Source organism: Dicentrarchus labrax, unplaced genomic scaffold (assembly GCF_905237075.1).
Source record: "Dicentrarchus labrax unplaced genomic scaffold, dlabrax2021, whole genome shotgun sequence".
NCBI classification, from domain to species: Eukaryota; Metazoa; Chordata; class Actinopteri; family Moronidae; genus Dicentrarchus; species Dicentrarchus labrax.
Genome location: NW_026136718.1, coordinates 26,934,382 through 26,959,475, shown reverse-complemented (window position 1 = coordinate 26,959,475; position 25,094 = coordinate 26,934,382). Strand labels below are relative to the sequence as shown.

The window sequence follows — 25,094 nt, the reverse complement described above, 5'->3', positions numbered from 1 at the left end:
CTGCACAGAATCCAATTAGCAGAGAGCAAGAGGCACTGCAGTGAAACCTTCACATCCTCCAAAAGTTAGACGGAGCTCAATGTTCAGAAGAGTAAACATTAACATGAGAAGCAAGATGACATCCCTATGAACAAGGTGTTGTTATTATTCATAGACAGGCTTATATTTGCTTGAAGATGAAAACCCACCAAATATAATTTGACTATAGCTGTAGAAGGTAAACGCAGGGCATAAAATCCCCATGTCTTCCATAGAAGCTATGAGTTATAGAACAACTGCAATTATTACACACATTCAGCTCTCCTTACAAATGTTATTTGGCATTAGTGAACCTCTATAACTATGATCACATTTTCTAACCTCAAAAAGTCCATTATTGCAACATCACTGGTCTGACTTGAATTACACTTAGTGATGATGAATCCTTCTGGCTCCAAAGGGGCAAATTTTGTATTGTTTTGAGTTAAAAATCTACATAGTAGATGTTCCTGTATAGATATTTGATATGGGTGTAAAGATTTGCCGCTACAATTCCCCAAGGTCTAAGGTAATCCCGACAGAAAGTCTTTTTTTGTCTGTGTCTATCGGCAAACCAATAAACACAATGATATAAATCATAGTCTTTTGTTTTTTTCCCATAAAAAAACCCCGAAAAACTCCCCTGGTATTCTATTAAACATAGTATATTTGAAGGTAAGCAATGTCACTTTTATAGAATTGGCTTATTTAAATTTAGAATGGAAAATAAATTTATTTTTATAACAAAGCAATTCAAATTTGATATATATTGGCTCCAGAGATGAGTGTAATAATGCTGTACAGTAACATTACATTAAATTATCAGCATTTTGCTTATGCAACAGCCAATTGTGGCACACAGCTCCTCTCCTTTCACTTCATCTGCTGTCCTCCTCCTACAGCAATCCTTCCGTCTGTCTCTGCTCCTCTGATTTCACTACTTATATATATTTTGGTGAGAGGGAGAGCTAAAGGAGAGAATGGAGGAGATGGGTAAAGGAGAAAAAAATAGAGAATGTAAATGTGGACAGATGGTAAATACTTCCCCCCTGTAGGGAGCCATGTCAGACTGCAGAGCACTGCTGCACTCTGCATGACAAGACCAGGCAGGCAGGCAGACTTGTGTGTGTGTGTGTGTGTGTGTGTGTGTGTGCGCGTGGCTACGCAGGCAGGCAGACTCTCAGTGAATGTAGGTGAAAGGGCTTTGCTGTCAGAGCGAGGCAATGCAGAGTCGAGCAGAGCAGGGATAAGCTATAATCTACACTCCCCCGCCATCTTTCCCAAGGGGGTGGGGTGGAGAGGCGGATCAGTGTGGAAGGAGGAGGGGAGAGCAGCGAGAGAGATAGATACTGAAGGCATTTGATTAACTTTTGGAGTAAATGCAGCGCTTTCTGTTGTTTTCTCAAGCCGTGATCTTTTCAGTATCACATCTGTAGCCTTGAAAGGTGGCTGTAAAAAGAGAACAGAAGCTGCAGTCACGTTGGATTCATGTTGGTAAAACTGGCTTCTTGTTCACATTCTGTAAGTGTAAGTTAGTTAGCCAGTAGAATAGAAAGACGAGGCAATATTGTTTTTAAGTGAATACTGTTTCTTGAATACTGAATACTAGGGGTGTTAAGATTTACAGATACAAGTCGAGAATTAGTTTTAACATTATCGATGTGTCAACACCAGTACGCGAACCCTTGGATTGATCTAAATGTACCATGAATTGATTGATGGTCCGATTCTAAAGTTATGCAATGGTTGACTGAAGAAGAATTAAGAATGAAAATAACAACATCTATGGTTTCAAGGCTGCTGTAAATGAAAACAACGTATATTTATACATAATGAATAATTTTATGTTTAACAGACCAAAAGGCCTAATACTCTAATAATATATAGTATATGTATGCACTAAATACACCATGTCCCAGGCCTCTCTGCATACTGGTTCAAATACTTCTTCCATTTTTGCTAAACCACTGTGCCATTTAACGGCAGTTTGTAGTTTTCTCATTTTAGTCAGGTAACTCACATCGAGATTCATCCAGTTATTGCAACAATATGAATTTTAGTTTGGTGGTGCTGCTTATGTAATGCCTTAGTGTAAATCTGAGCAAGCTTGACTGTCTGAGCTCACAAACCAGGCAGAGCCTGAGATACACAATATTTGATGAACATACACACATTCAAAATTCATGACTGCTTGAACCAAATGCTTGTACTTTGAGAGATAGGTCATGGATTGGAGGGTGTATGAAATATATTACTACAAAACATCTTCCATACCTGCTTGAACTGTAAGGCTTCATTTTCTTTCGACTAAACATTATTACGCTGTGTATTTGGCCATGCAGCAAAGCGGGACAATAACCACTTCGACTGTGCAAACATTCTAGACTGCCATGGTGTATAAATGTACTCAAAATGTGTGTAAAAAGACATGAATGTGTATTGATGTTGTTAAATTACATGTGTTCAGAGTTAACTATGAACAGATGTGACCATTAAAAGGCCCAGTGTGTAACATTTAGAAGGCTCTGTTGAACCTCCATGTTCCTACAGTCGCCCAAAAGGGACAAACCAAACACTGGCTCTAGAACGGGGCGTTCTTCAAGCTTGGAAGGGGAGGGTGACAGAGTTTTGATCTGCAACTATACCACTAGATGCCACTGAATCCTACATGCTGGACTTGGTTCTGAATAGTCCAATAGTATGGGAGGGGAAGTGGTGCAAGGAGACCAGACTGAACAGCAGCGTTTCACTACCCTCTCTGGTTTCACATCTACGCTAGGTGCAGTTGGGTGTGGTAAGAAGTGTGCTTTGTTCTACGCGTAACCACACCAAGCAGTGATGTCACAGGGTCTTGGAATACACCTGTACATCTCAGCGGCAAGGTCAGAAGTTAAGCCACTGGAGGTCAGCAGAAACAAGATGTTCAAGACTTGAGGTGACTCTTTAAACCTTTAAAGGACCAGTGTGTAGGGGTGGCATCTAACATTAAAGTTTCATATTGCAACTAACTGAACACTGCTGGTGACTGGATTTCACGACCAGGGAAGTGTGTATGAGAAACTTGCGAAAAATGCGAAAAGGCCCTTTCTACATTCAGTGTTTGGTTTGTCCGTTCTGGGCTACTGTAGAAACATGGCGGCTCAACATGGTGGACTTCACGGAAGGCGATCTGTGACGTCTGTAGACAAAAACAGCTTATTCTACTAAAAACACAACAATTCCTATATTCAGGTGATTGTACACTAATGAAAACATACCTATGAATATTATATTCCATTTCTGCCAATAGATTCTCCTAAATGTCACACACTGGACCTTGAAGGGTGGAGATATACTTGGTTTTAGCTACGCATGTGCATGATGGTTGCCTTGCGTATCCTGCATCCATTTGGAGCATTGGTTGCACATGTCCTCAGAAATTAACACCACACAACTGCAACCCAAACACATGGTTAAAAAGCCATTATATCTTCTGGCTTATCACTACCAGCTTTGTTTAAACAGGTTTTATTTTTAGGTTTTGTGGACCAGGAACTAGACGAGACCATAGAATATCAATTAAATTTGGAGTAGCTCCATATACTCTTTTTTTTCAGTGTTTACACCCACTGTTTAATAAGAGTAACAGATACTAGTCAGGACGTGCACTCTATCTCATTCTGCTAGGAACATCAGCATATACAGACCTCTGTATTTATGTGCACTCTTTCCATGTGCTCGCTGAACTCGGCTGCCTAGTCTTGTTTCAGTTGATGTGATGGGTTTTTCCACATGCACGAGGAGTGTTTGCTGACTTCAGTCCAGCAGATGAGAATACACCTTGTACTTTTGAGCTTGTGCTCTTATAAATAAACACTGTCAGACCAAAACCACAGCTTCCTCTTAGTGGTTTCCTAACTGTCTCGCAAAGAAATCCAAAAGCACAAATAGCCATGACATTAACATTCATGTATTTCCTCCTTAGAGAACATCAGTAATAAGACTGGAGTTGGAAATGGAGTTTAAATGAACTGTTCATACTTTTGTTGCATACTTTTAAGTCCCTTGTTATATAACACAGAGCAGTTTTGGCTGCAGGAGACGCTAACTGATCATTGGGGAGAAATCAGCTTTCACTGCCTAACAAGACAGAGCTATAAAAAGATAAAGATTCAGTGAGTGTGTGTGTGTGTGTGTTTGTGTGGGCGCCTACGCGAGCTCGCTGCGGGCATAAACTGGAAAGGACAATCAACAATTACCGGCAGGCAGGCGTGGGGATGAAGGAGGTGGTGGGGGAGGTTCAGCAGAGAGAGAGAGAGAGAGAGAGAGAGAGAGAGAGAGAGAGGAAAAAATGAATCAGGGCTTGTGTGCTTGGTTAGGTCAGATAATGAATTGCTGACTGTGAGAGGGGGAGGAGGAAAAGGTAGAGGAGGAAGGCTGAGGTCACTTTAGGCCAACTCGTCTCACAGGAAAAGGCATATGAAAACAACAGTATACTAAACTGTGAAAGTTTCAACCACTAGTAACACCACAGAGCAGTGTTTTTACAAGTGGATTTCCATTTTGTTTGTACTGTGCACATGCACGTCTGTGGGCATGTGAGTGATGCAATACACATTCTTGACTTATTAGGTGTAACGCTGTTCATTTCACTGAATGACAGTTGATGGAGGTAACATGTAAAGCAGCATAGCAATGTGCCAACAAAGACAGGGAGGAAGAGATAATGTCAGTTATCTATGTATATGGCTCGCTACATATATATTTATGCAAATGTCCTATAAGGAAGAACCACTGCATTTTGGTGAAAACACTGTATGTAAACTTAGCGTTTACCCCTTTAAAGAGTTAAGGCTGATTTATAGTTGTACGTCAGCCTACCCGAGTTACCTATGCCGTTATAAGCATTTATACCTGAGTGCTGGTGTGCACTGCAAACACTGCCACAGTAGTTGGTGGTAGGAATTCTATGCCATTGTGCTGAGTTGGACTGAAACTGAAACTTTCATCTGTGTTTGACAATTCAGGAGGTGTGGGGACACTGACTGACTACTGCTAACGGTATGGATAGCGCCATGCTTAGTGGTAATCAGAGATAACCAGCCAGAAGGTAGTGGTACTGTTGGATCTCTGGGTCTAGATCCAGATTTATGCCCCATTTCTGATAATTCAAATAATGAATGGAAACACAACACTTATTAAAACTACAGTATAGGCTAGAAGACTCACAGGTCAGCTCTCTTCAAATTTTAAGAGGAGCTCGGGAACATTCGTCATTGTAACTTGGTTTCGTCCGTATCCATAAACTCACCAACACTCTCGTCTAAAGTCATTTTTATTACTGTACATTTTTAGTTAGTTGTTATTACAGAAATGTCTGTTACTTATTAAACAAGAAAATTAGATTGATATTTTTTTTTTATAAAAAACTGCTGGTCACATATGGTATACATATGAAGTGAGTTGCACGATGTACTGTTGAGTAAGATGTTCCAAGGCTGGACTTTTACTTTTCAGCATTGTTACAAATGTCAATGAGATTTCCCTACTTCTGGAACTGAAACCAGAAGTTCTGGTTTCACTTCGGCTATCTGAGCATAGTATAATTACGTTTACTGATGTTGTGTCTTAGTACAATCATTCATGTACACACAAGCATTTCAAAGGTTATGTTCACACTGCAAGCCATTATTCTGATTTATTGCTCAAATCCCATTTCTTTTGTACATTACTTTTTAAACGTGGCCCATAACAGATTCCAGTGTGAACAGGCGTAGAAGTCTTGTGAATTCTAATATGGTTGTTCACACTGAGGTCCCATTGAAAAGAATCAGACCTGTATGTGATTTGGACAATATATGAAAGCTGCCCAGATCAGAATTGAATTTGATCATGTTCACAAATTCACACCAACAAAAAAAAGCAAAAGCCAAAAAATCTGATTTGGGTCACCTTGGGCTGCAGTCTGAACGCTGCCAAAATGATCGTCAATGAACTTGTGGTAATTTTATTCTTAGCATTAAAAAGGACAAGAATTGCTTTATTCTATGTGAAGCAAATCATTTCCAATTTCATCAGTGCTGTTTGCGCATGTTTGTTAATTAAACCTTGATGACAAAAAAAAGCATGAGATTGACTAAATATGACTAAAAGATGGACTTTTGATCTCAGTACAAAGAATAAATAAAAAAAAGACAAATTAAAGCCATCTAATACCAAAAGACCCCTTTGAAACAAATACTCTCATGCATTTGAATAAATTGAAGCTTTGAATAAATGCAAGATTTATATTGTAACCATCCTAAACCTGATGTCCTCAGCTAGTCCTAGAGGACTGTTGGAGCATGTTCCATAAAGCATGGGTACTGTGTGTGTGTGTGTGTGTGTGTGTGTGTGTGGTGGGGGGCAGTGTTGGTAGTGTTCAGGGAGCTGCGGGAATGCACAAATGGTCTGAGAAAGTGATTCCCTTAAGTGCATTGTCTTCATAAAACAGGAGGTGTGAGTGAGAGAGGGCGGGACAAGGATAAGAGTATTGAATGAATGCAGAGGATAATAAGGAGAAATGGAGCAGTGGGGTGTGGAGGGGAAGGAGAAAAGAGGCAAACAAATCATAGAAGTATGACAGAAGGGGGGGAGGGGGAGGAAAGGGGGAAAGACAGAAACAGAAAGAGTGGTGACAGAGCGAAGTGAGCATGCTTAGATGGGTGGATTGGACTGGACTGGATGAATGGTTAATGGTTCCCATTGGAGAGATAGCTGGATGAATGGTATGGTAACTGGATGCATAGAGAAAAGGGCTACAAATAAAAACAAACGAGGATCACAGGAACATATAATTGACCTAATAATATAAACATGCAGAAATGCTGTTTATAAAAAACTCACATTAAAAAGCAGCTGCAGTCACTGCAGAACCCCCTTCAAAAGAAATACAAAAGTAACATTTGTGATATGTATCTATCATTAGGTTTCTTCATCTATGGAGAGGATGTAATATGTACAGACGGTGTGGTTGTAGCATGGATGAAGGGGTGGGTGAAGGGTAGAATTATGTCTCCCCTCCATGATTCCACTGTTGGACTTTAACAACTCACTGCATTCACATCAATGTCTCTCTGCTACACTGATTATTTACCTTGCTATGTTTGTTGATATATTTTGTAATATAAAACAAACACTATATTATATTTGATAGTGTATTCCACTGGTTCTCAATCTATGGTGGTACATAGAAGAATCTCAAAATTTCAAATGAAAATACAGAAACTAGATCACTGGAATGTAATCTAAAATAAGTTTAGCATTTCCTGTAATATTTTCTATTAATATCAGCCTACTAGCCATGTTTATCCACATAGCACATTCATACATCCATCACTAATTATGAGCTAAAATTAGTGGTTCAAAAACACTGCAATCGAGGCTCCAAATGGGACATTTCAGAAACAGCAGTGTGGACCAGGAGTACCCCTTTTGCACCAAATTAACTCTGGTTCTTGAACTGGTTCCATTCAGGATTCAACAACAGACAACAATGCATTATCGTATAAGAAATAAAGCTGCCTCCTGTGTGAGATGCCTGCAACGAATAGGGTCGGCCAACGCTACTGTGTTTTAACATTATAATGGTGCTACTTGAGCCTGATATTTTCTGAGGTGGTACACTGTGTAAAACGTTTAAGAAACACTGCTGTATTCTACAGTAAGTTATATTTGCTGTCATATACTTTACTAAATGTTTATTATAAACTGTTTCACTATATCACTACATTTAATATATTAGTCTGGGTTTGCTGTTTACATAGACTTGTTGACTCTGCTGCTATTAATCATACCACTGTCATGGTACCTGTAATTCTGTCTCCAAATGCGTTGTATAATTTCTATTTTGTATTTTTGTATTTTTATTTATCTCTATTACATATTTCTCTTTCTATTTAACTTTCTATACTTATCTGTACTCATTTCTGTCATTGTGCTACTGCTAATGCAGCAAAAGTCGATACAGCATCTTTTTTATTCAAAGCAAAGTATTCTTCTTCCTTCAGACTCTGGTGCCTACACTACCCACAGGGCAGCTTGACCACCAACAGTTCAGTCACAAATTTGGAAGTCAGAGACTGTGTCTGGCTTTATTTTTTATTTATGCAGTATTACTCCCCAACACCTGTTAACCATATTTGATGCGTGAAAGTCTACTTTACAGTCTTGAAATCAACACACATAAATTTACACTAACTCGTACTTCAAGTAGCCTAATGCCTTGGTCACAGTAGCAGTAGCTCAAACTGCGGAAAAAGTTAATGCTGCTACGGTAAGCCCTGAGGGTAAAATATCGGTCACTAACCGCTTAAAGCAATCTGAACTTCCACACAGTACTGAGTGAGTCTGTAACACCATGTAAGGGTTCCTGTTTCCATCACCAGCAGTTAGTAGGTAGGAGAAGGTGAGGCCTTTTGTCAATGGTGACTCACGAGATAGGGCTATTTCCTGGAAACAGTACATATTGGTGCAGACCAGCAATATACCGAAGTATCAGTAAATTTTTATTTTTTTTTGCCAGCACTAATGGATGGATGGATGGGGGATGGGGCGATGTGAGAAGAGGGATAGAAGGCAGAGTAGACTGCCAGACAGTGAGTGCCAGGTCAGGGTTAATGGATAACGTCCCCCTGGACCGCAGACTACTTCCACCTACACATGACTGGTGCACTCATTCATTCAGCACACACAAGCTCACTAATATAACTGTTACAGCTTTGTGTGTCAAGAAAAAAAAGCAGTGAGCTTAAGCAGACTTGGTTGATTGTAATCTTTCATTAATCAATATAGAATGAGCATGATAATTTTGAGATATTAGTACAGTCAGTGGAAACAAACTAGATTTTTTCTAAGAGACAGTGACTCACAGGGTGCGGTTAATGCTGAATCAACACAAAACTGATACGGGAAGTGAAAAAAAGAAGTACTGTAGCTTGATTTAAAATTAGAAACCAGAAAACATCTGTCAGCTGTCAGGGGTAGTATTGAGGCCAAAGCGAAAGACAGAGCAAATTGGATGAATGTCGTGGATTCAAAATTTGAAGAGAAGCTGTGCTCTCAAGCAGTCTGGAGTGTAGGTGCACAGATAGCTGCCAGCACTGGAGAATGCTCACATATCATCAATCAAGGTTAGGTCAGGTCAAATATGTAGCAGTTCCCGTTGAAACATGTTTGTGTGTACCAAGTGCACAGTCTTTCAATTCAAAGCAGGATCTAATATCAAGCAAAACACACAGAATGTAAGTCTATCACTCAGGGACAAGCCATATCAAAAACATAAGAACAAGCCATTTTGAAATTATCTGTCAATGTCGGTCTTTCGGTTGGTCGGTCCACATTTTTGGTCCAGACTAAAAGTAGCACAGTGCCCAGGTATAGCCTCACTGAGCTGCTAGTGTGGCTTTATGACATCCGTGCCAGACGTTGCCGACTTGTGTATTTTGTCTTTAAAACTGATACAAAACGTGTTTCTCCACTTCCAAGAGGAACTTCTCCTTGCCCGTGGTGTCAAATCTCCTTTAACTGACTCCTGGCTTGGTGCCACAATGTTGATGTAGTGTGAAATTTGATCTGGAGTCTGCGTGGGTAAACTGATTGGATTCTCTATCCCGTTTCCATCTTGCACTTCCGAACAATGTGATGCTCTGCGCTGCTTGATCTGCGTGGGTCGCGGCGTCTGTCAAAAATAGACCAGCTGCGTATTCTCAGTGGAGCAGGGCGGAGAGATGCTTCTGGGATGTTTCACAATGCTTCTGGTGGAATCACAAGTATTGTCTAGAACAGGCGCGATCAGCTCCGGTGGCAGCGCCCAACTGGAACGCACCGCGGTCGTGCCCGGTTGATTTTGGCCATTAGTCTTATTTCCCTGGGAGGGGTTCCTGAAAAATGAATGTGCGCAAAGATTGTCATATCTTCAAAACAACCAGTTCATCACCAGATAGGAATGAATAAGCAAGTGACCTCCAATCAAGTGAAATCAACATCAGAGTCAAAAAATTAGCGCAGAAACTCAATTGACAAGAAATCGCATTTGATACTACTGTAGCACAGGAACACTAGGACCCATGTAGGGGGAAATAGCCAATCAGGTGACAGCCACAAAGTAATAAGTGGGCTCATGGGCAGTAGGAGTGGAGACTGCAGGCTGCCCCCACACTCAGACTGGTGCTTTGTATGCTCTCTCCATGTGCCTGTGATGCTTTTATACACGTGTGGCTCTGATAGAAAAGCTGAAAAGAGATGACTAAATGTGAGCAGGTGCAGAGGCAGAGTACTGGCTGCCGTTTATATTAATATGATTTTAACATTACGTATTTTAGTCCTTATTTATCTATAGTTCAGTTAACTTGAGCTTGTTTCTAGTGCTGGCGGTGGTGGCCTCCAGTCACGGGTGTAGTCGAGGTGATCAGAGTTCACTCACTTAAGATGGTGGTATGGTTTGCGGTGGCACATTTTTATTGGTATGGTGTCTTTTTTTAAATTCGTGTTTCGGCCTGTTACATTTCCAAGGTAGAATACTCTGTGTGCCATCAGTGGGTTGGCTTCCCTACCATGGTACAACTGTCTGTCCTCCTCTATTTCCTTCCTGTTTAAAATGTTTTTGTAAATGTTATAATAGCTAGTTATGGCAGTTAGCCCACTACGGCTTCCTTATTTGAGCCTGTGTTACATTATATTGTAAGCAACCATTATAGACTTACCACCATCACAGTCATTCACTGAAAGGTGCTACAGCTATTACCTGTGTCCTTTTTACGTTTCATTGAGCAAGTACCAAATTTCTAGATTGACACTGCTGTACAGATTGTTGTAAGTTGACTTACAATGAAAGTTTGTAACCTTCTTAAACTTTCTTTGATCGTTGAACTGCTCCCTCAGCTTCCATGTCGACTAAAAATGGCATCAGTGAGATAGGCATTTCATTCCATTGTTTAAGGGCAAAACTAAACTAAAACTGACTAATTTGATTTTAAGAAACCCCACATTATTTCATGATTGTGAACATCTATATATCTGGGCACAACATGCTCCATGTTAAATTAAATTACAAGACTTTCCAAATTCAGAGAAAGTCCAGCAAGCTGTGGAATCTCCACCTGCAGTACAGTCATTAAATCATTCAGTGCTGCCTCTTCCTCTTTCCCTCCATCCATCCATCCCTGTGTGTGAAGATGAAAGGAGTGACTGGCTGGGTAACCACCTAATGAGGAAGAGAGAGGGGAACATGAGGAAAGGTGGAGAGGGGACTAAATGAATGGAGGGGGTGGATGGAAAGTATCATAGAGCATAGAGAGGGAGACTGTGGAGTCAAACGTGGAGAGAAATTAGAAAGTTAGAGAGGCAAATGAAGGGAAGCATAATGAGGGAATTGAGATATAATGAGAGGGGGAGGAGAGAGAAAGAGTGGGGGAAGGAGTCAGAGAAAATGAGTGTGGCTAGGAGAGAATAGGAGAGGGGACATGGGGAGAAGTGTGTAGGTGTGTGAGAGCTGCAGAGAACAGCCAGGGTGATGGCAGGCGCTGCTGCACGATCAGCACTGCTATTTATAGATCAGTGGAAACAGGCAAAGGAAGACAGGACCAGCAGCACTGCAGACCTGCTCTATTATCAGCCTTAATGTAGTCGCATATTATACCCAGTTTAGTAGACAGGGGCATCTGTGGGTGTGTGTGTGAGAGTGTGGCATTTGTGTCCTTATGAGAACTAGATACATGCATATAAAGATGTAGAACATGTGTCCTGATTGCTAGTTTAGGGTTAGGGCTGGGAGCTAGGACCTATCCTGTCTGGATGTGCAATGGTGCAAAAGTAGGCATGCTTTAAAACTCTCTATTAAGCATAATTTCTTCCCTATACAGCTACTTTTTGTGTGCACATCCACGTGTAACATCATGAATGTGTTTGAGCAGTCCATCACTACGACCTGTATGATTGTCTGACCGCCTTTTAGCAATGTTACCACATCTTCAGATCTTAGCAATCAATTTTGTGAGTACTCTCCACAATGTTAGCCAAAACTATGAAATAAGTGAAATTATTCTTTGAATCTCAGCTTAAAAGTGAGGCTGACTGCATCCACATTAAATAAACAGTATTGTAATTGTAGCCCTTTGTACACACAGTCCCCCCGTTTTAAACGGCCAAATATATGTTCTCACAGCAGACACGTTGTATCTGGACTGTCAGGTCTGAACTATTATGCTTGTTTCACAGATTTTAATACAGCTGTGGCAAGTGAAATCCATGATTAGTTGGACTGAGGTCAGATTATTGAGTAGACCAGAGTTTTGTCATAATATTAGCTGCCTTTTCTGTGTCCTCGATCATTGTGCTGCATTGTCCTAAAAGTGATGGATTATGTGTAAATCATTTCTTCAACTATCTGTATCTAAAATATGAACTCCGTCAGACAGGCTGAAACACTGCCAGCCTTTAACACAAAATCTGTTTTTGCTGTGCTGAAGTACACAGCCAAAGCAGTAAAAACAGAAAAGAAAAAAGAGGTAGTCCATGGAAGAACAATTCTTTTTAAAGATTCCTGCAGCAGGTTCAGATCCCTGACCGTTCTTCCTTTCTATCTCTTTCTCTTTTGTCCTCAATGTTTGTTTGAGTTGGCAATTTTTTTTAAATGTGAATGCTTCACTGGAAGACCACATGGCCTGACCATGCTGACCATGAATTACATACAGTGATTATATATCTTTCCAAGTCCTTTCAACCTCATTTCATCCAAGATAAAGAGAACATGAGAAAGAGAAGTGAGACAAAGAGGAGAGAAAGTGGTCAGACACCCCTTTAGAAGGAATTGAATGAGTAATAGGTAGGGTCATTGTTCTCTAGCAGAAGAGCTTAATTCACTGGAATGGAATTCTGTGGGCATTGATGTCATCTACATGCTGTTTTAATGGAGTTTCTATTCTGAAAAAATACAACTGATAGAAAAATGTACAAATATATAAACCACCTTCGCTAGCCAATTACTTGAGAAATACTGTGGTAATGTCATTGTTCTACCTTTGCAAAAAAGAAACACTCAAAGTAGTAGCATTACACAGACTTCTGAATAGGGGTTATGCGCAATGTACTTCCGCATTCTGCGAAACAGGTCTTATCATCACATCCGGTTCAGGTCGGCTGTACCGCGCTGAACCTTAACTGGCTACATTGGATATGGCGCTGTTTAACTCTAGATGCCTTCAGGAATTACCCCTAATGAGCATAACTGATGTCCATCGCATATGACATCTTAAACTCCTGCCACCACAATGGACAAGGGGTTTAAGTTATACGCCTCCTCATACATATTTGACTATGAAGGTTTGTATCTGCTAGCGATAGCTCATGTTGGCATTCCCGAAACGGAATAATGCAGTATGTCACTATGGTAGCTAAGTTGTCGCTTTATTTTTCACCAGTATCAAACAAAGACAGACTGACTGGCGCCGTCAGCATCAGGGCAGCTTGCCACAGATCTATGAGGAAAAACGAGAAGCCACACAGCCCGAGAGTAACGTGTGTTCTGTTCGGGTTCTCAATCTGTTCCAGTTCAGGGACAATATTTATCAAGCCTCTCAGGGTAGGAGTAAGTAAGAGTGGACTAATCAGTGATCATGACCGGGTCCCCTTGACTGTCTAATCACCATGGACAGACTTGCAGGAGCTGCTTTAGTCTGAGATGCTTGGTAAATGCATGCACAGTTGTTCCAAGTTCAATGTTGTTGTTTGTCTACTTGTTAAAAGATGTATATAGTGAGGTTACTGGGGTAGGTGACTCTGATTGGACATCCTTGATTCTTGAGTGCCATCATTCCATGTTATTCATAATACGTCCTATAAAAGTCCCTCTATTACAGCATGGACAAATTCTGTTATTGTATTTGTTGTATTAATGTCATTGCCAAACTTGCCCCAGCAACCTAACTAGACTGTTACTCAAATCAGTGGCATCTTTTTGAACCACTGCTCAAATAGGATACATTAAAGATCAAGCACACTCTCAAATCTCAACTCTCAAATCTGTGTCAATGTTTGTAAAAATTTCTCTCCATATACTTTTGTACAGATAGTGCTTCGGGATTCGGACCCTGTCATCCTCACATCAAATCAGTGCTCATGTGTAGCTGGCACTGCAATGTGTAACCACACAGTAGCTTTGCTGTTTCAAACTGCACATTATTCAGAGTTGAATGTGCAGGTTGTGCCACCTGTCCACAGCGGTAAGTGTTTAGACACAGTTCCTAGGCCTAATACTCCTGGCATTAATGATATTTAAGTATACATATGTATTAGAATAGTCTGTCAATGCCAGAGTCAAACGTTTAAAGGGTCAGGAACCTTAGATGGAGAGCAATGTATTATTGAATGCAATTTAGTTTTGCTCTCATTGTTTTAACATAGGCAGTTGTAATATGTCACATACTTTGCCAGATTAGTTTTTTGAGGGGGGATTTTCCTTTCAATTTTATTGTCTCCTTTTTGATTTTTTTTTTTTTTTTGTGAACCCTGGGCCAATAAACAAAATGGTCATCACCAGACCAAGACTCAACCGGCTCACAGAAGGAGGAGTCAGGTGAGGTAGTGAGCTGCTATCGCAATTACTGCATCATACAGTCTACATATGTATACATACACACACACACACACACACACACACACACACACACACACACACACACACACACACACACATATGAACACGCATACACACACATAAAGTATACACACACATATGTACACACACATAAATAAAAGAGAGATTTCATAGGTGTCAATAAGCTGCAAATATTACTAACACTAATTACACTAGTAACACTAATATTACTAACACTATTACATTCTTTCACAGGAGTACACTCTACAAGGGCTTGGTTGGGGACTCACTAGACATCTCTTTGCTACTGATTGGAGACATGTACAAAGACTTCAGCATTAGAGAGAAACCTCTAGCAGCAACTATGGGCATCAGTGACAAGAAGACCCTTGTTGAGACAGCTTTTGGCTTAGCACAAAGGGGGAGTGTGCTCTCATACCAGAAGCCTGTATTGCCCACAAAGTCAGTCAAGATGCACCAGGACCCTCCACCTTACCCACCGCTGCCTATTGGGGAGTACAGGCTTGCCCCGACAGACTGTGTGCATGTGTGCACTGAGGAGGAGCACTTCCACCTTAAAAGCTTGAATGTCACACTGGACATGGCCTATAAGATTGAGGCAGCGACAAGAGAGCAGGCAGCAGACCAGGAGTGGCATCAGTTCCGCAGGCCTAGGATCACCTCCTCACGTTTTAGAGAGGTGTGTTTTGCGAGGGGAGTGAGTTCTGCAGAGTCTCTTGCAGAAAGAATCATCAAAGGAACAAGGCAGATGGCAGAAATGAGAAGAGGTGCAGACATGGAGTTTGAGGTGGCAAGGGAGTACTGCCGGATGAAAAATGTCAACTACACACCCTGTGGCCTCGTCATCCACCCAGATGCCCCTTGGCTTGGTGCCTCGCCAGATGGCTTGATTTTTGATCCATTTGCACAGCCACCGTTTGGACTGGTTGAGATAAAGTGCCCTAATGTGAAGAACTATGTGGACTGTAAATACCTTCAAATGCAGGATGGCACTTTGGCTCTCCGTGAAAGCCACTCTTACTACTGGCAGGTGCAGGGTCAACTGTTGATCACTGGCCTGCAATGGTGTGACTTTGTGATTTGTGCTCAGGAAGACATGCTGGTGCAGCGTATCTAGGTTGACCCGGAGGTAAAAGCAGTCATCAGAGCGAGGGTGGACCAGTTTTACTTTAAAGTGTACATGCAGAAGTACTATTTTAAATGCTTTGGGTCTTCATAACATACAGGGTGGCCATACAGAACTACACATTAGCCACAGCATATGCCTCACAAGTATTTAAAGTAATTACACCACACACAGGTGCCATTTACTCAATGTTGTCTATTACTTGAGAGTAAAATATGGTTCTGATTTTTCAAGAAGGTGACTTTTTTCACTGTTCACGTTTGTCATTCACATCTAGGAATGAGACCATAGCCTTTTTCGAGGGGCTCTTACAGGCAATTTCAATGTTTCATGCATCACTGTTGGAAGGATGTTCTTTTGGTCAGCCCAACTCTTTATCGCCAAAGAAGCAATATTTGCATCAAAAAGTTACACCATAATTGTTATATAAATAGGTGCTGTGTATTTTGCAATAAACACAGAGAGAGGAAAAAAAGATTTTTTTCAGATTTATTTGTAAGTGACAAAAATAATTAAATCATTCCATATACAATTTGTCTCATGGTGACTGTATACAAGATGTTTTCAGATTTCATATACAATATTTTACTGTATGCATGGTTTGATGTCATACATTTTGCTACAAGAGATAGACAGGGGGACAATTAATGAACATTTGGCACTTTGACAAATTAAACCACTCAAAGTCAAACATATAACTTGTATTGCTACATAAACATGTATCATGGCATACATATGTCAAATCTACATCAGAGAATCCAGTTCTTGTTGAAATTGTTATGTAGTGTTATTGTATATCATAAAGAGAGACAAATGGAACAGAATTGAGGGAGGTCCATTTTCAGTTTAGCGAGCAGATCTGAGACAGGAATATTGACCTCTGAAATCTTTGATGCACCTAATTGTCCTCTCCACATGTATCCTTGACCGTGCAATGTCCTGAGTGACCAGCACTTCGCCATGAGACAGCTGTGACTTTTTACTCAGAAAAGGTGGTCTGTAAACTTTGCAAGGCACTAGGTCGTCAATTCTGAATCTCTTGTCCACCATTACAGCCATATCTTTATCCAAAAGAGGGACAATGCCAGATTGCCTGAACAATTCTTTGTCACTGATAGAGCCGGAATACAGTGAGGAAACAAAGGTAACAGCATGTGGTGACACGCCAATCATTCCTTTCAGGGCAGTGTGGGATTTATACTGTGAAAACATCTCACTCTGTAAGAGTAAAGATGAAGGCATCTGACATCTCATCTCTGTACAGTCAATAAGGACTTGGGTGTCAGACTATTTGCCGAATACACTCGGCATCGTGGCTCTAATTGTCTCAGGAGACATCAATATCCCAACAGCACCCAATAAGGTGTACAAAAAATGTACCCAGGTCTTGATTATCCTGCTGACGGTGGACTGATGAATGCTGAAACGATCACCCAGATCTTTCTCCTTCAGACCCAGCAACAGGTACACCAAGAACAGGAACAGTTCATCAATCATCGGAAGGCATCGGCTCCGGTGGGTGGTGGGGAGCAGGGGGAACAAGTCTTAGTGGTAAAAACGATAATCATTGCATGGTCATCATAAATGTATGTAAAGTGGGGTCCAAAAGTCTGAGACCACTTGTATGTGGTTTTAATTGTATTGAATTAGATAGTAGTGTTCTTACGGATGCTGATTTATCAGCAAGCTACTTTTAAAAACAAAATTATTAAGTATGAATTATGCCTACCGGTCGACGAGGTGGATCAGTGGCATTGTCAGGAGCTGCTGTTGTGCTGGAAGTGGATGACTGTGCACCAACACGCACCATTCTCCTTGTTGCAGGTTCAATCTGTCTCTAAAATGCCTGTAGATGGCGGTAGCTGGCAAATCTAAAAGAGTGAAAGAAAATTATTATTACCTTTAAATCAAAGCATAACCCATTATTGATGTTGGAAAATGCATCATCACAAAGCTGAAAACAGGCTGTTTTTCTGAGCTTGTTGACTTTTTAGAGATATGTGGTTCTCACAGGACAGAGATGCTACAAACAGGCTATGATGATCTTATAGATTAAACTAGCCAACAGTATATAAAGAAGTTAAAATGAGCTCAACCTTAAACATCTACAGCAGTAAAATGCAACATACACATTAATGCAGCAGTAATATTAATCCATAAACATCCTATATAATAGTAAAACACTGACAGGGATCATTTTACTGCACTATGAGTACTTTTACTTTTCATTCTTTAAGTACATTTTTCTGATAATACTTACATACTTTTACATAAGTAAGGTTTTGAATGCAGGTAGTGGAGTATTTTCAGAGTGTGGTATTAGTGCTTTAACTGAATTAAAGGATCTGAATACTCTGCCCACTACTGTGTGAGTACATATACATTCATAAATGAATGGATTTGAACACAATCTAGGTCTGCAAGAAAGTCATAACCACAAAGGTATGCAAGCTAAGTATCATATGACATAATATACCTGGTATAGAATCTGATGTCGTCATCTGATGCCAAAAACCTCTCCAAGCCAAACGACTGCTTCAGTGTAACCTCAGCCAGCCTCTTTTGCAGCTCCTCTATCCCCCGCTGCTGGGCCTCTATTTTCTCACATGCTATATCCAAAGCTGATGGTTCTGGTTTTGCATCATAATCATGGCACTGAAGCAACAGTTCAACATCCATCTCTTCCTCTTCAGTTGATTCATCCCCTGGTCGTTGTATTCTCTCCCAGACACTTGGTCTGACTGCTGGCAGAGAGTAGTCGTTCCAGGCGAACAACACGGGTACAGCCCCCTCTTTCAAGCGTCGCTGTCCACCTTGAATGACATCCGTGGAGACAAAATGTCTACTACAGACTGTGGTGGTCCTCTTTATTACTAAATTCTCACGTCTCACAATACGTATCCATATTTTTCTTAAGGTTTCTTCCTTTGGGAAGTGGTGGAAACTCACGGTAGAGTTGAACTTCCCAATTGAGGTACACAGCAGAAATCACTGTTGGGATTATCCCACTTCTGGTACTTAACTTGCTTTGACATTTTCTTCTTCTCACTAACATTCAGAAGTTAAAATCAAATAAAACGGTAACAGTAAAAAGGGCTAGCTAGGTTAGCTAGGCCAAGTCAATAGCTGTCGCCGTCAGTTCCTACCGCTGCTACCGGCTTTTCCGACAAGTGGAAGTCAGGAGAGCTGTTTTCCAGTTTGGTCACGTGACACTCGGCATAAAGCCTATAGAAATTTGCTCTTCTTATTGCTTAGCTAGCCTTCTTTACATTCTTTCTTTTACTCAAGACCATGGTAGTTTTCCATATTGTGTTTGCTGCCAGTTTTACAGAACTAATAAGAATAACATATGCTGAAAGGTTGGCCCACCCACTGAGGAACATATATGATCTTAATGGGAAATGGAAACACTTCTTCCAAATCTGTTCTGACGCAGTAAACTCACATGGCTGATAGGGGTTTCCGTTCCAACGGTCTCTTCACTGCTCCCATGGTTCCATAATGCCAAAATTCCACCAGCACAGCTGTATGAGGTTGCGTCTGTAAAGTGGTTTGGCTCCGTCACCACCATCTGCAAATACAACTGAGAGCGTTTCAGGAGCAGAAGTTCTTCCAAGTGTCATACCTGCCCAATGTTGTTGATGTTTACCTGGTCTCCTGGGTGAAATTCCTGTGTTTGTTTGAGCCATCCATCCACCCAACTCCTCCACATCCAGACATGATACTAGTCATATTTCGAAACTTTTGAAACCGCCCCTGGCATGATTCCCAATCAATGTTTTCTTGAAATTTGGATGTATTATGGTTCAGGGTCACTCTGAGTAACAAACCCACTTCATCATCTGTCCAGACAAAATGATCTGTTTTTGAGCGAGCATTCGCCAGCTTTCCTTCTCTTTATACTCACTGTGCTGTAGAGGAAAACGTTTGTACCATTGACAGTATATAGAAAGAGCTTCCGGGTCTAAAAACTGTAATTCTATGTAAATTCCAGCAGGGGGCTGCAATAACACAGCAATCCCATTCACTTGAATCGAGAATAAGTCGACTTGACACTCAATTTATTAGCTCAGCATACAGTTTCCTTATGAGTTTATGGTCTCAGTCGCTAGTTTCACATCTTCTTCAATACATTATGATGTTCATTTAGTAAATTATGGTCCACTTTAGAGTAAAATAGACGATAAAGCCGAGTATGTTTTTGGGCGGGTCTACCTTTTCATTGACAGGTCATTCTCAGTAAGCGCCGGGCAAAACGCCGAACTCCAAAACGCTCCACAAACCAATGAGTGACGTCACGATAGGTTCACACTTGGTTTGTACGCAGTAGCGTGGTGCTCTTCTGTAGTGTTGAGTTACAACACCACCTACTGGCCTGGCATGCATGCTACAATGTGTGACGTCACGTGCAGTTGTGGCCGTGCCATCCCGTGTGGTTGGCTTCTCAATATTTCATTATTGCAGTTGCCCCAACAGCCCTATCTGTGTGCACGAGGATCGTTTTCACAACAACATAGTGACCAAATTGCACGAGGCACTCAGTTACACAGAACAAGATACTTAATTAAACAGGGTGGGATACTGTGTTAGGAGAAAAAATGATCCAACACTCCTCTCCTGTGCTTCATCCTTCTGTTGATTTCTCCTCTCATTGTGTCTAAGCAGATCATCAGTGCCAAGGTCAGTTGAATGGTGTGAAAACAAAGTCTCACATTACATTCTCACCCTCCATCCCATCTGAACAGCTCATGCTGGAACGCTCTGACTCACTAATAAATACTTCAGGGCTTTCAGCCTTGTGCTTGTTAGTATTATTATACTGATTAAATGTTTTCTTCAGTGACGCACTAATACAGCTAAGTTTACCCACAACTACAACATCAACAATGAGTAACATCATTGTAAAACAGTGTTTGCTGCTGCCCACAAAGCCATCGTTCAAACTTTCATGTGCACAAAAAAGCATTTAAAGGAAAAACTGTTTATGATAACATTTTCTCACCAAAGCCATTTCTGAGACCTGGGAACACGTACTAGTACAATAAACGAACCAGCATTTCAAACAGATTTACAATTTTTTACAATTGCATAAGAAACCTATGAGCGTGCACAACTACTGCAAGTAGTACTGTAGGTCAAATGGAATTGAAGTCAGTCTATAAAGTGATGGATGTTTACAACGGACATGATGGGTAATAATTTTACCCCTTTACTTTCCATTTTTCGGAGCTGGACTCCAAGATCATGTGATAATGTGTGCCATGCCTCAAGCTCTTCCGTTGTGTCTGAACCAGGTTTGGCACAAGAAGTGTCCTTTGAAGAACTACTGGCAGCTATGACCTGATCTATGCGTGAGCTACCGGTGAGGTTTAACACCAGCTGTGTGATGATGTGTGTTACAGAGGTTAGTGTAAATGCTGCTAGCGAGAGTATTTTTAATTGAAAGAAGAGCAAAGAACAACACTGATGATCAGTCAGAGTGACTATGTTATATGGTTGTTAGATCTGATTAGTTGAAGTTCGCCTGTGATAGACACATGGTTCATCCAGTCACCTGCCAAGTATTTTTTGAAAGTGCCTGTCCCTTTCCAAACTGTTTCTAATAACAACTTATAATACATTTTAGATATATAAATAAGATGCGTAAGGAGCAAGATCGGAATAAGCTCCTATCAATGTATCGGCCCAGCTGATTTATTGGTTTAGCTTTAATTCAGTAACGGAGCATCCTTGAGAGCAAAACATGCATAATTTAATACATAAACATATAGTATGTCCCAGGCCTGGATTCGCCATCAGGGACACTGTATTCATTGGTGGTATGTTCTTTGTATTTTGACAAAATGTTTTCCTAAAAATTAGATTTTTTAAATTAAAGGGGAAGATAAGGACACACTTGTTTTTATAGTCAGTGAATGATGAAACAGAACATGCCAGTCACCCCTGATGGAAAAATATACATTATTTCATCTTGAAAATACTTGAAAGTGTTAATCCCATGTAAACATTATGTCAGTATTACATGCATATACATGTGTGCTATGAAAATATTGAACAAATGACAGTGTGGTTTCCATTCTTTCAATTCCACTGATTAATAGCTGCCCGTTCATTGCATAATACACAGTAGAAACTGTTCCAGCAAAGCCTATGGCGCAGAAAAAGTCAAAAACACCCATTTCCTATTTCTCCAGAAGAGTCTCAGTCATCTGTTTTATGGAGGAACTCATTGACACAGAAGGCAATAAAGTAGAGAAGCTTCAATCTAAAAGTAGTGCAGATGGAGAGGAGCCAGTGGGTGGTTGAAGAGGTAGGGACACTGAGGCCATGTGAAGGCGCGGAAGAGGAGGAGGAGCATTAAGAAATTGGATGAATTAATGATGAATCTGCAGGAAGGCAGCCAAGAGCTGAGATAGAGTGTGTATGTGTGAGAAAGACACACACAAAAAGATAAACACAGTGGAAGAGGGAGAGAAGCATACAGAATGAGAGAACCAGAAATAGCTGGTGTGTGTGTGTGTGTGTGTGTGTGTGTGTGTGTGTGTGAGCGAGGCTGAGGTGGGCTCAGTGCCAGCAGTGTGAGAGAAGCAGAGGAAAGTCTGTATCCATACTGGGTTTGGTTGGATGACAGAAAGTGGGAAGTTTTAGAGTACTCATCCTGACAGACAAGGTTTATTCTGAGGTTGAAGCTATATCATCAAATCTATTTCATATTTAGCTTTCATGCTTTGGCGGTATCTTTGTATCACATCAGGGTATGTGTTAAATGCTCAAGGCTTATGCAAGCTGTTGACTTTTGTTCACCACAGTGCCACTTTTAGTTTAGGGCTAGAGCTCCATTTTTGTCCCCCGCTGACAAAAGTCATCTCATGCAGAAACACAGAGAGATGAAGCTGAGGGGAATGAGAAAGAGAAGAGCTGCTGCAGCTGTTTGGCAGTTCTTCAGCTCAGATGACACCAGAGAGCCTTCTGAGCTGGACTACGCAGTGGAGCTGTGTGTGAAAAAGCTTTATCTCATGATGCTCTTACTCTGCATGCTATTCTTTGGACTATATAGACCTGCAGTCAAACTAATTCAGTGGACACAGTCTTGGTATACCAGTTTTGACTTATAGTACCGGTATGTAAGCCAAATGACAATTGTTGTTTGGCAGAACCAAAATGAAAAAATACAATGTTAAAGAAATTTTGGACATTTTTGGAAATATGCTTTTAGTTTTCCTTCCAAGAGTTAGAGTAGAGGAGTGATACTGCATAACTGATCATTATCAATGCAAATTCTTTGCATCGAGGCTTAGTCTGATCCATATAAATATATACAGCCATACAGCGCACTGTGTTCTACACAAATGATTACTGTCGCACAATGCACTCTGGAGAGAGAAAATAGCAAGGGTCAAATAATAGAGACAGGCCAGAGAAAACAACAGAAAATATCATAAGTTTGGGATTATTTCAAGCAGAAAACCGAACTAGCCTTACACAATAACACAACATTAGTGCTTCATTGTGAAAAGCTAGCTGAAATCATGTATATAGTTTTCGGGGGGGGTTACATGCTGTTATTTCTTGGCAAACACCAGCCGGGCGTAATGACTTTATAGAGTCATCATCACAGTCAAGTTGTGAGTTCAATGACTGCATTGGGACACTTGCGCACTGTAACTAAATTAAATCCACATGCACTACATACAATGTGCTAGCCATTTCCCATTGCTTTCAGCCTTCATGCTAAGCTAGGCTAACCACATACACTAGCCCTGTTTCTATAACCACAGTGAAATGAGAGAACCTCTGGGATCACCATTCTGTAACTACTGTTAGCTAGGTTGTGGGTTAGCAAAGTGTTGCTAAAGTTATAACATGCAGAGAGGATGAGATGGTTGCAGACAGCACAACTCTCCTGCTACTATAGCTAACATCACAACAACAGCATATCTTGGTGAACTACAAAGGAAGCTGAACTGAAACACAAATCCTGGCAGAATGGCTGGACTAACAGGTTATAGGGCCTGTACAGAGCCAGGACAGTATACAACCACCAGCTCTTTTTATGAGCATACACTGAGCATAAGAAGATATTCACTGAATTTAAAAACAGTGTATTGGTTTAGAATTGCTCACCCCACCATTAGGCTTCCATAATGTGACACAGTTTCTGGTGAAACTAAATATGTCCACATTCCAGGGTATAATTACAAGAGGGATTTGATCAGAGCCTTCATATTTTATTAGTGTGACAAGTTATATGGACCTGTGCAGGTTTCTCCCACACCTCGCTTACAGGAGTAGAACCAGGGAGAAATGAATAAATTAGAGACAACTACGCCTTTTTGAAATGTAAGCAATGTTGTTGCCAATTGAGAGCTCTCACTCATTCTGTGGTCTTTTTCTAGCTGCCGTTATCCATGAACGGTCAAGTGTGGGGCAGGGTTAGCTAGTCACTCCCAACCACATTTGATTGGCTAAATTTATGGATGAGTTCTAGATGAGTAATCAGGATTTGAATTTGGGAAATCACCAAATTATTGATCTTCTTGTCTAACTCTTGGAAATAAAGCAAATAAGCATATTTCCCAAAATGTTGGACTAACTGGTTCAAATTGAAAAATGAACTGATGATTAGTGTAGAGCCCGTGTTATGCCTTTACTAATGTTCCTTTAATCTTTTTTGTGTTTTATATTCATCAGCAAAATAATGAAAGTGCAGCGCCTGCCAGGTGGCTTTTCTCTCCTATCTCTGTCCAAGTGACTAGAATAAAAAAGACTTTTATGTAAGTGTTAGAGAACTTGCAAGTTGCAACGGTGCCAGCACACATTTCCAGCCTGCCAGAGAAAGTGTGTGCATGGAAAGTGAATGAGAAACCTCCTCTCTCCAATATTGCCGTCAAGGTGCCTTTGAAGACCCTGCAGCATAGCAATAATAGAAGATGTGCTTGTACTGGAAACAGCAGGATAGTGAAGGCTGACAAAGACTGTGGTCAGTCCACCTGTAAATAACAAGTGACTTAAACACAATTAAATCCCCTGTCATATTTGAAAAAAATGCCTTAAAATAATAATTTTTCAACTGTGTGTTCTTGTGCATGGCTGAAGCGTGCTCTCTTAAAAAGCTTTATACAGAAATATGTGTGTGCCGTGTGTAAGCTGGCACTGACATGATGTCGTGTGACAGATCGAGGCCACTGTGAAGCAATCATGAAAGAGCGGCTCCAGTTATTGATCCCAGGATTAACAGTGGAGCTGCACAGATGACACAAACACTGGAGCACAGGAGGCTGTACACATGTGCTTGCACTCACACTGAAAACCATCAGA

The 25,094-nt window shown here is 40.8% G+C and overlaps 1 protein-coding gene and 1 long non-coding RNA gene across 8 annotated transcripts; one reads left to right on the top strand and one right to left on the bottom strand.

Moving 5' to 3' along the window:
- Positions 1-1,359: 1,359 nt before the first annotated feature.
- LOC127350827 (uncharacterized) lies at positions 1,360-16,308 on the top strand. Of its 5 annotated transcripts, XR_007880633.1 has the most exons (4): positions 12,354-13,356; positions 13,455-13,721; positions 14,102-14,255; positions 14,885-16,308. XR_007880633.1 is itself a non-coding variant. In XM_051377859.1 (3 exons), the coding sequence occupies exon 3, from the start codon at positions 14,949-14,951 to the stop codon at positions 15,765-15,767; it is 819 nt and encodes a 272-aa protein (XP_051233819.1). In that variant the 5' UTR covers positions 1,360-1,512; positions 14,102-14,255; positions 14,885-14,948; the 3' UTR covers positions 15,768-16,308. The 5 variants fall into 5 exon arrangements, 4 of the variants coding, with proteins under 4 accessions (XP_051233819.1, XP_051233820.1, XP_051233817.1 ...); XM_051377859.1 differs by lacking the exons at positions 12,354-13,356; positions 13,455-13,721 and adding an exon at positions 1,360-1,512; XM_051377860.1 differs by lacking the exon at positions 13,455-13,721 and having other exon boundaries at positions 12,376-13,356.
- On the bottom strand, positions 16,252-21,605 carry LOC127350839 (uncharacterized). Of its 3 annotated transcripts, none has more exons than XR_007880651.1 (4): positions 19,426-21,605; positions 18,253-19,359; positions 17,506-17,647; positions 16,252-17,320 (listed from the first exon to the last, which is right to left on the bottom strand). It is a non-coding gene; the product is annotated as an uncharacterized LOC127350839 (long non-coding RNA). The 3 variants fall into 3 exon arrangements; XR_007880652.1 differs by having other exon boundaries at positions 18,253-19,347; XR_007880650.1 differs by having other exon boundaries at positions 18,253-21,605.
- Positions 21,606-25,094: the final 3,489 nt, after the last annotated feature.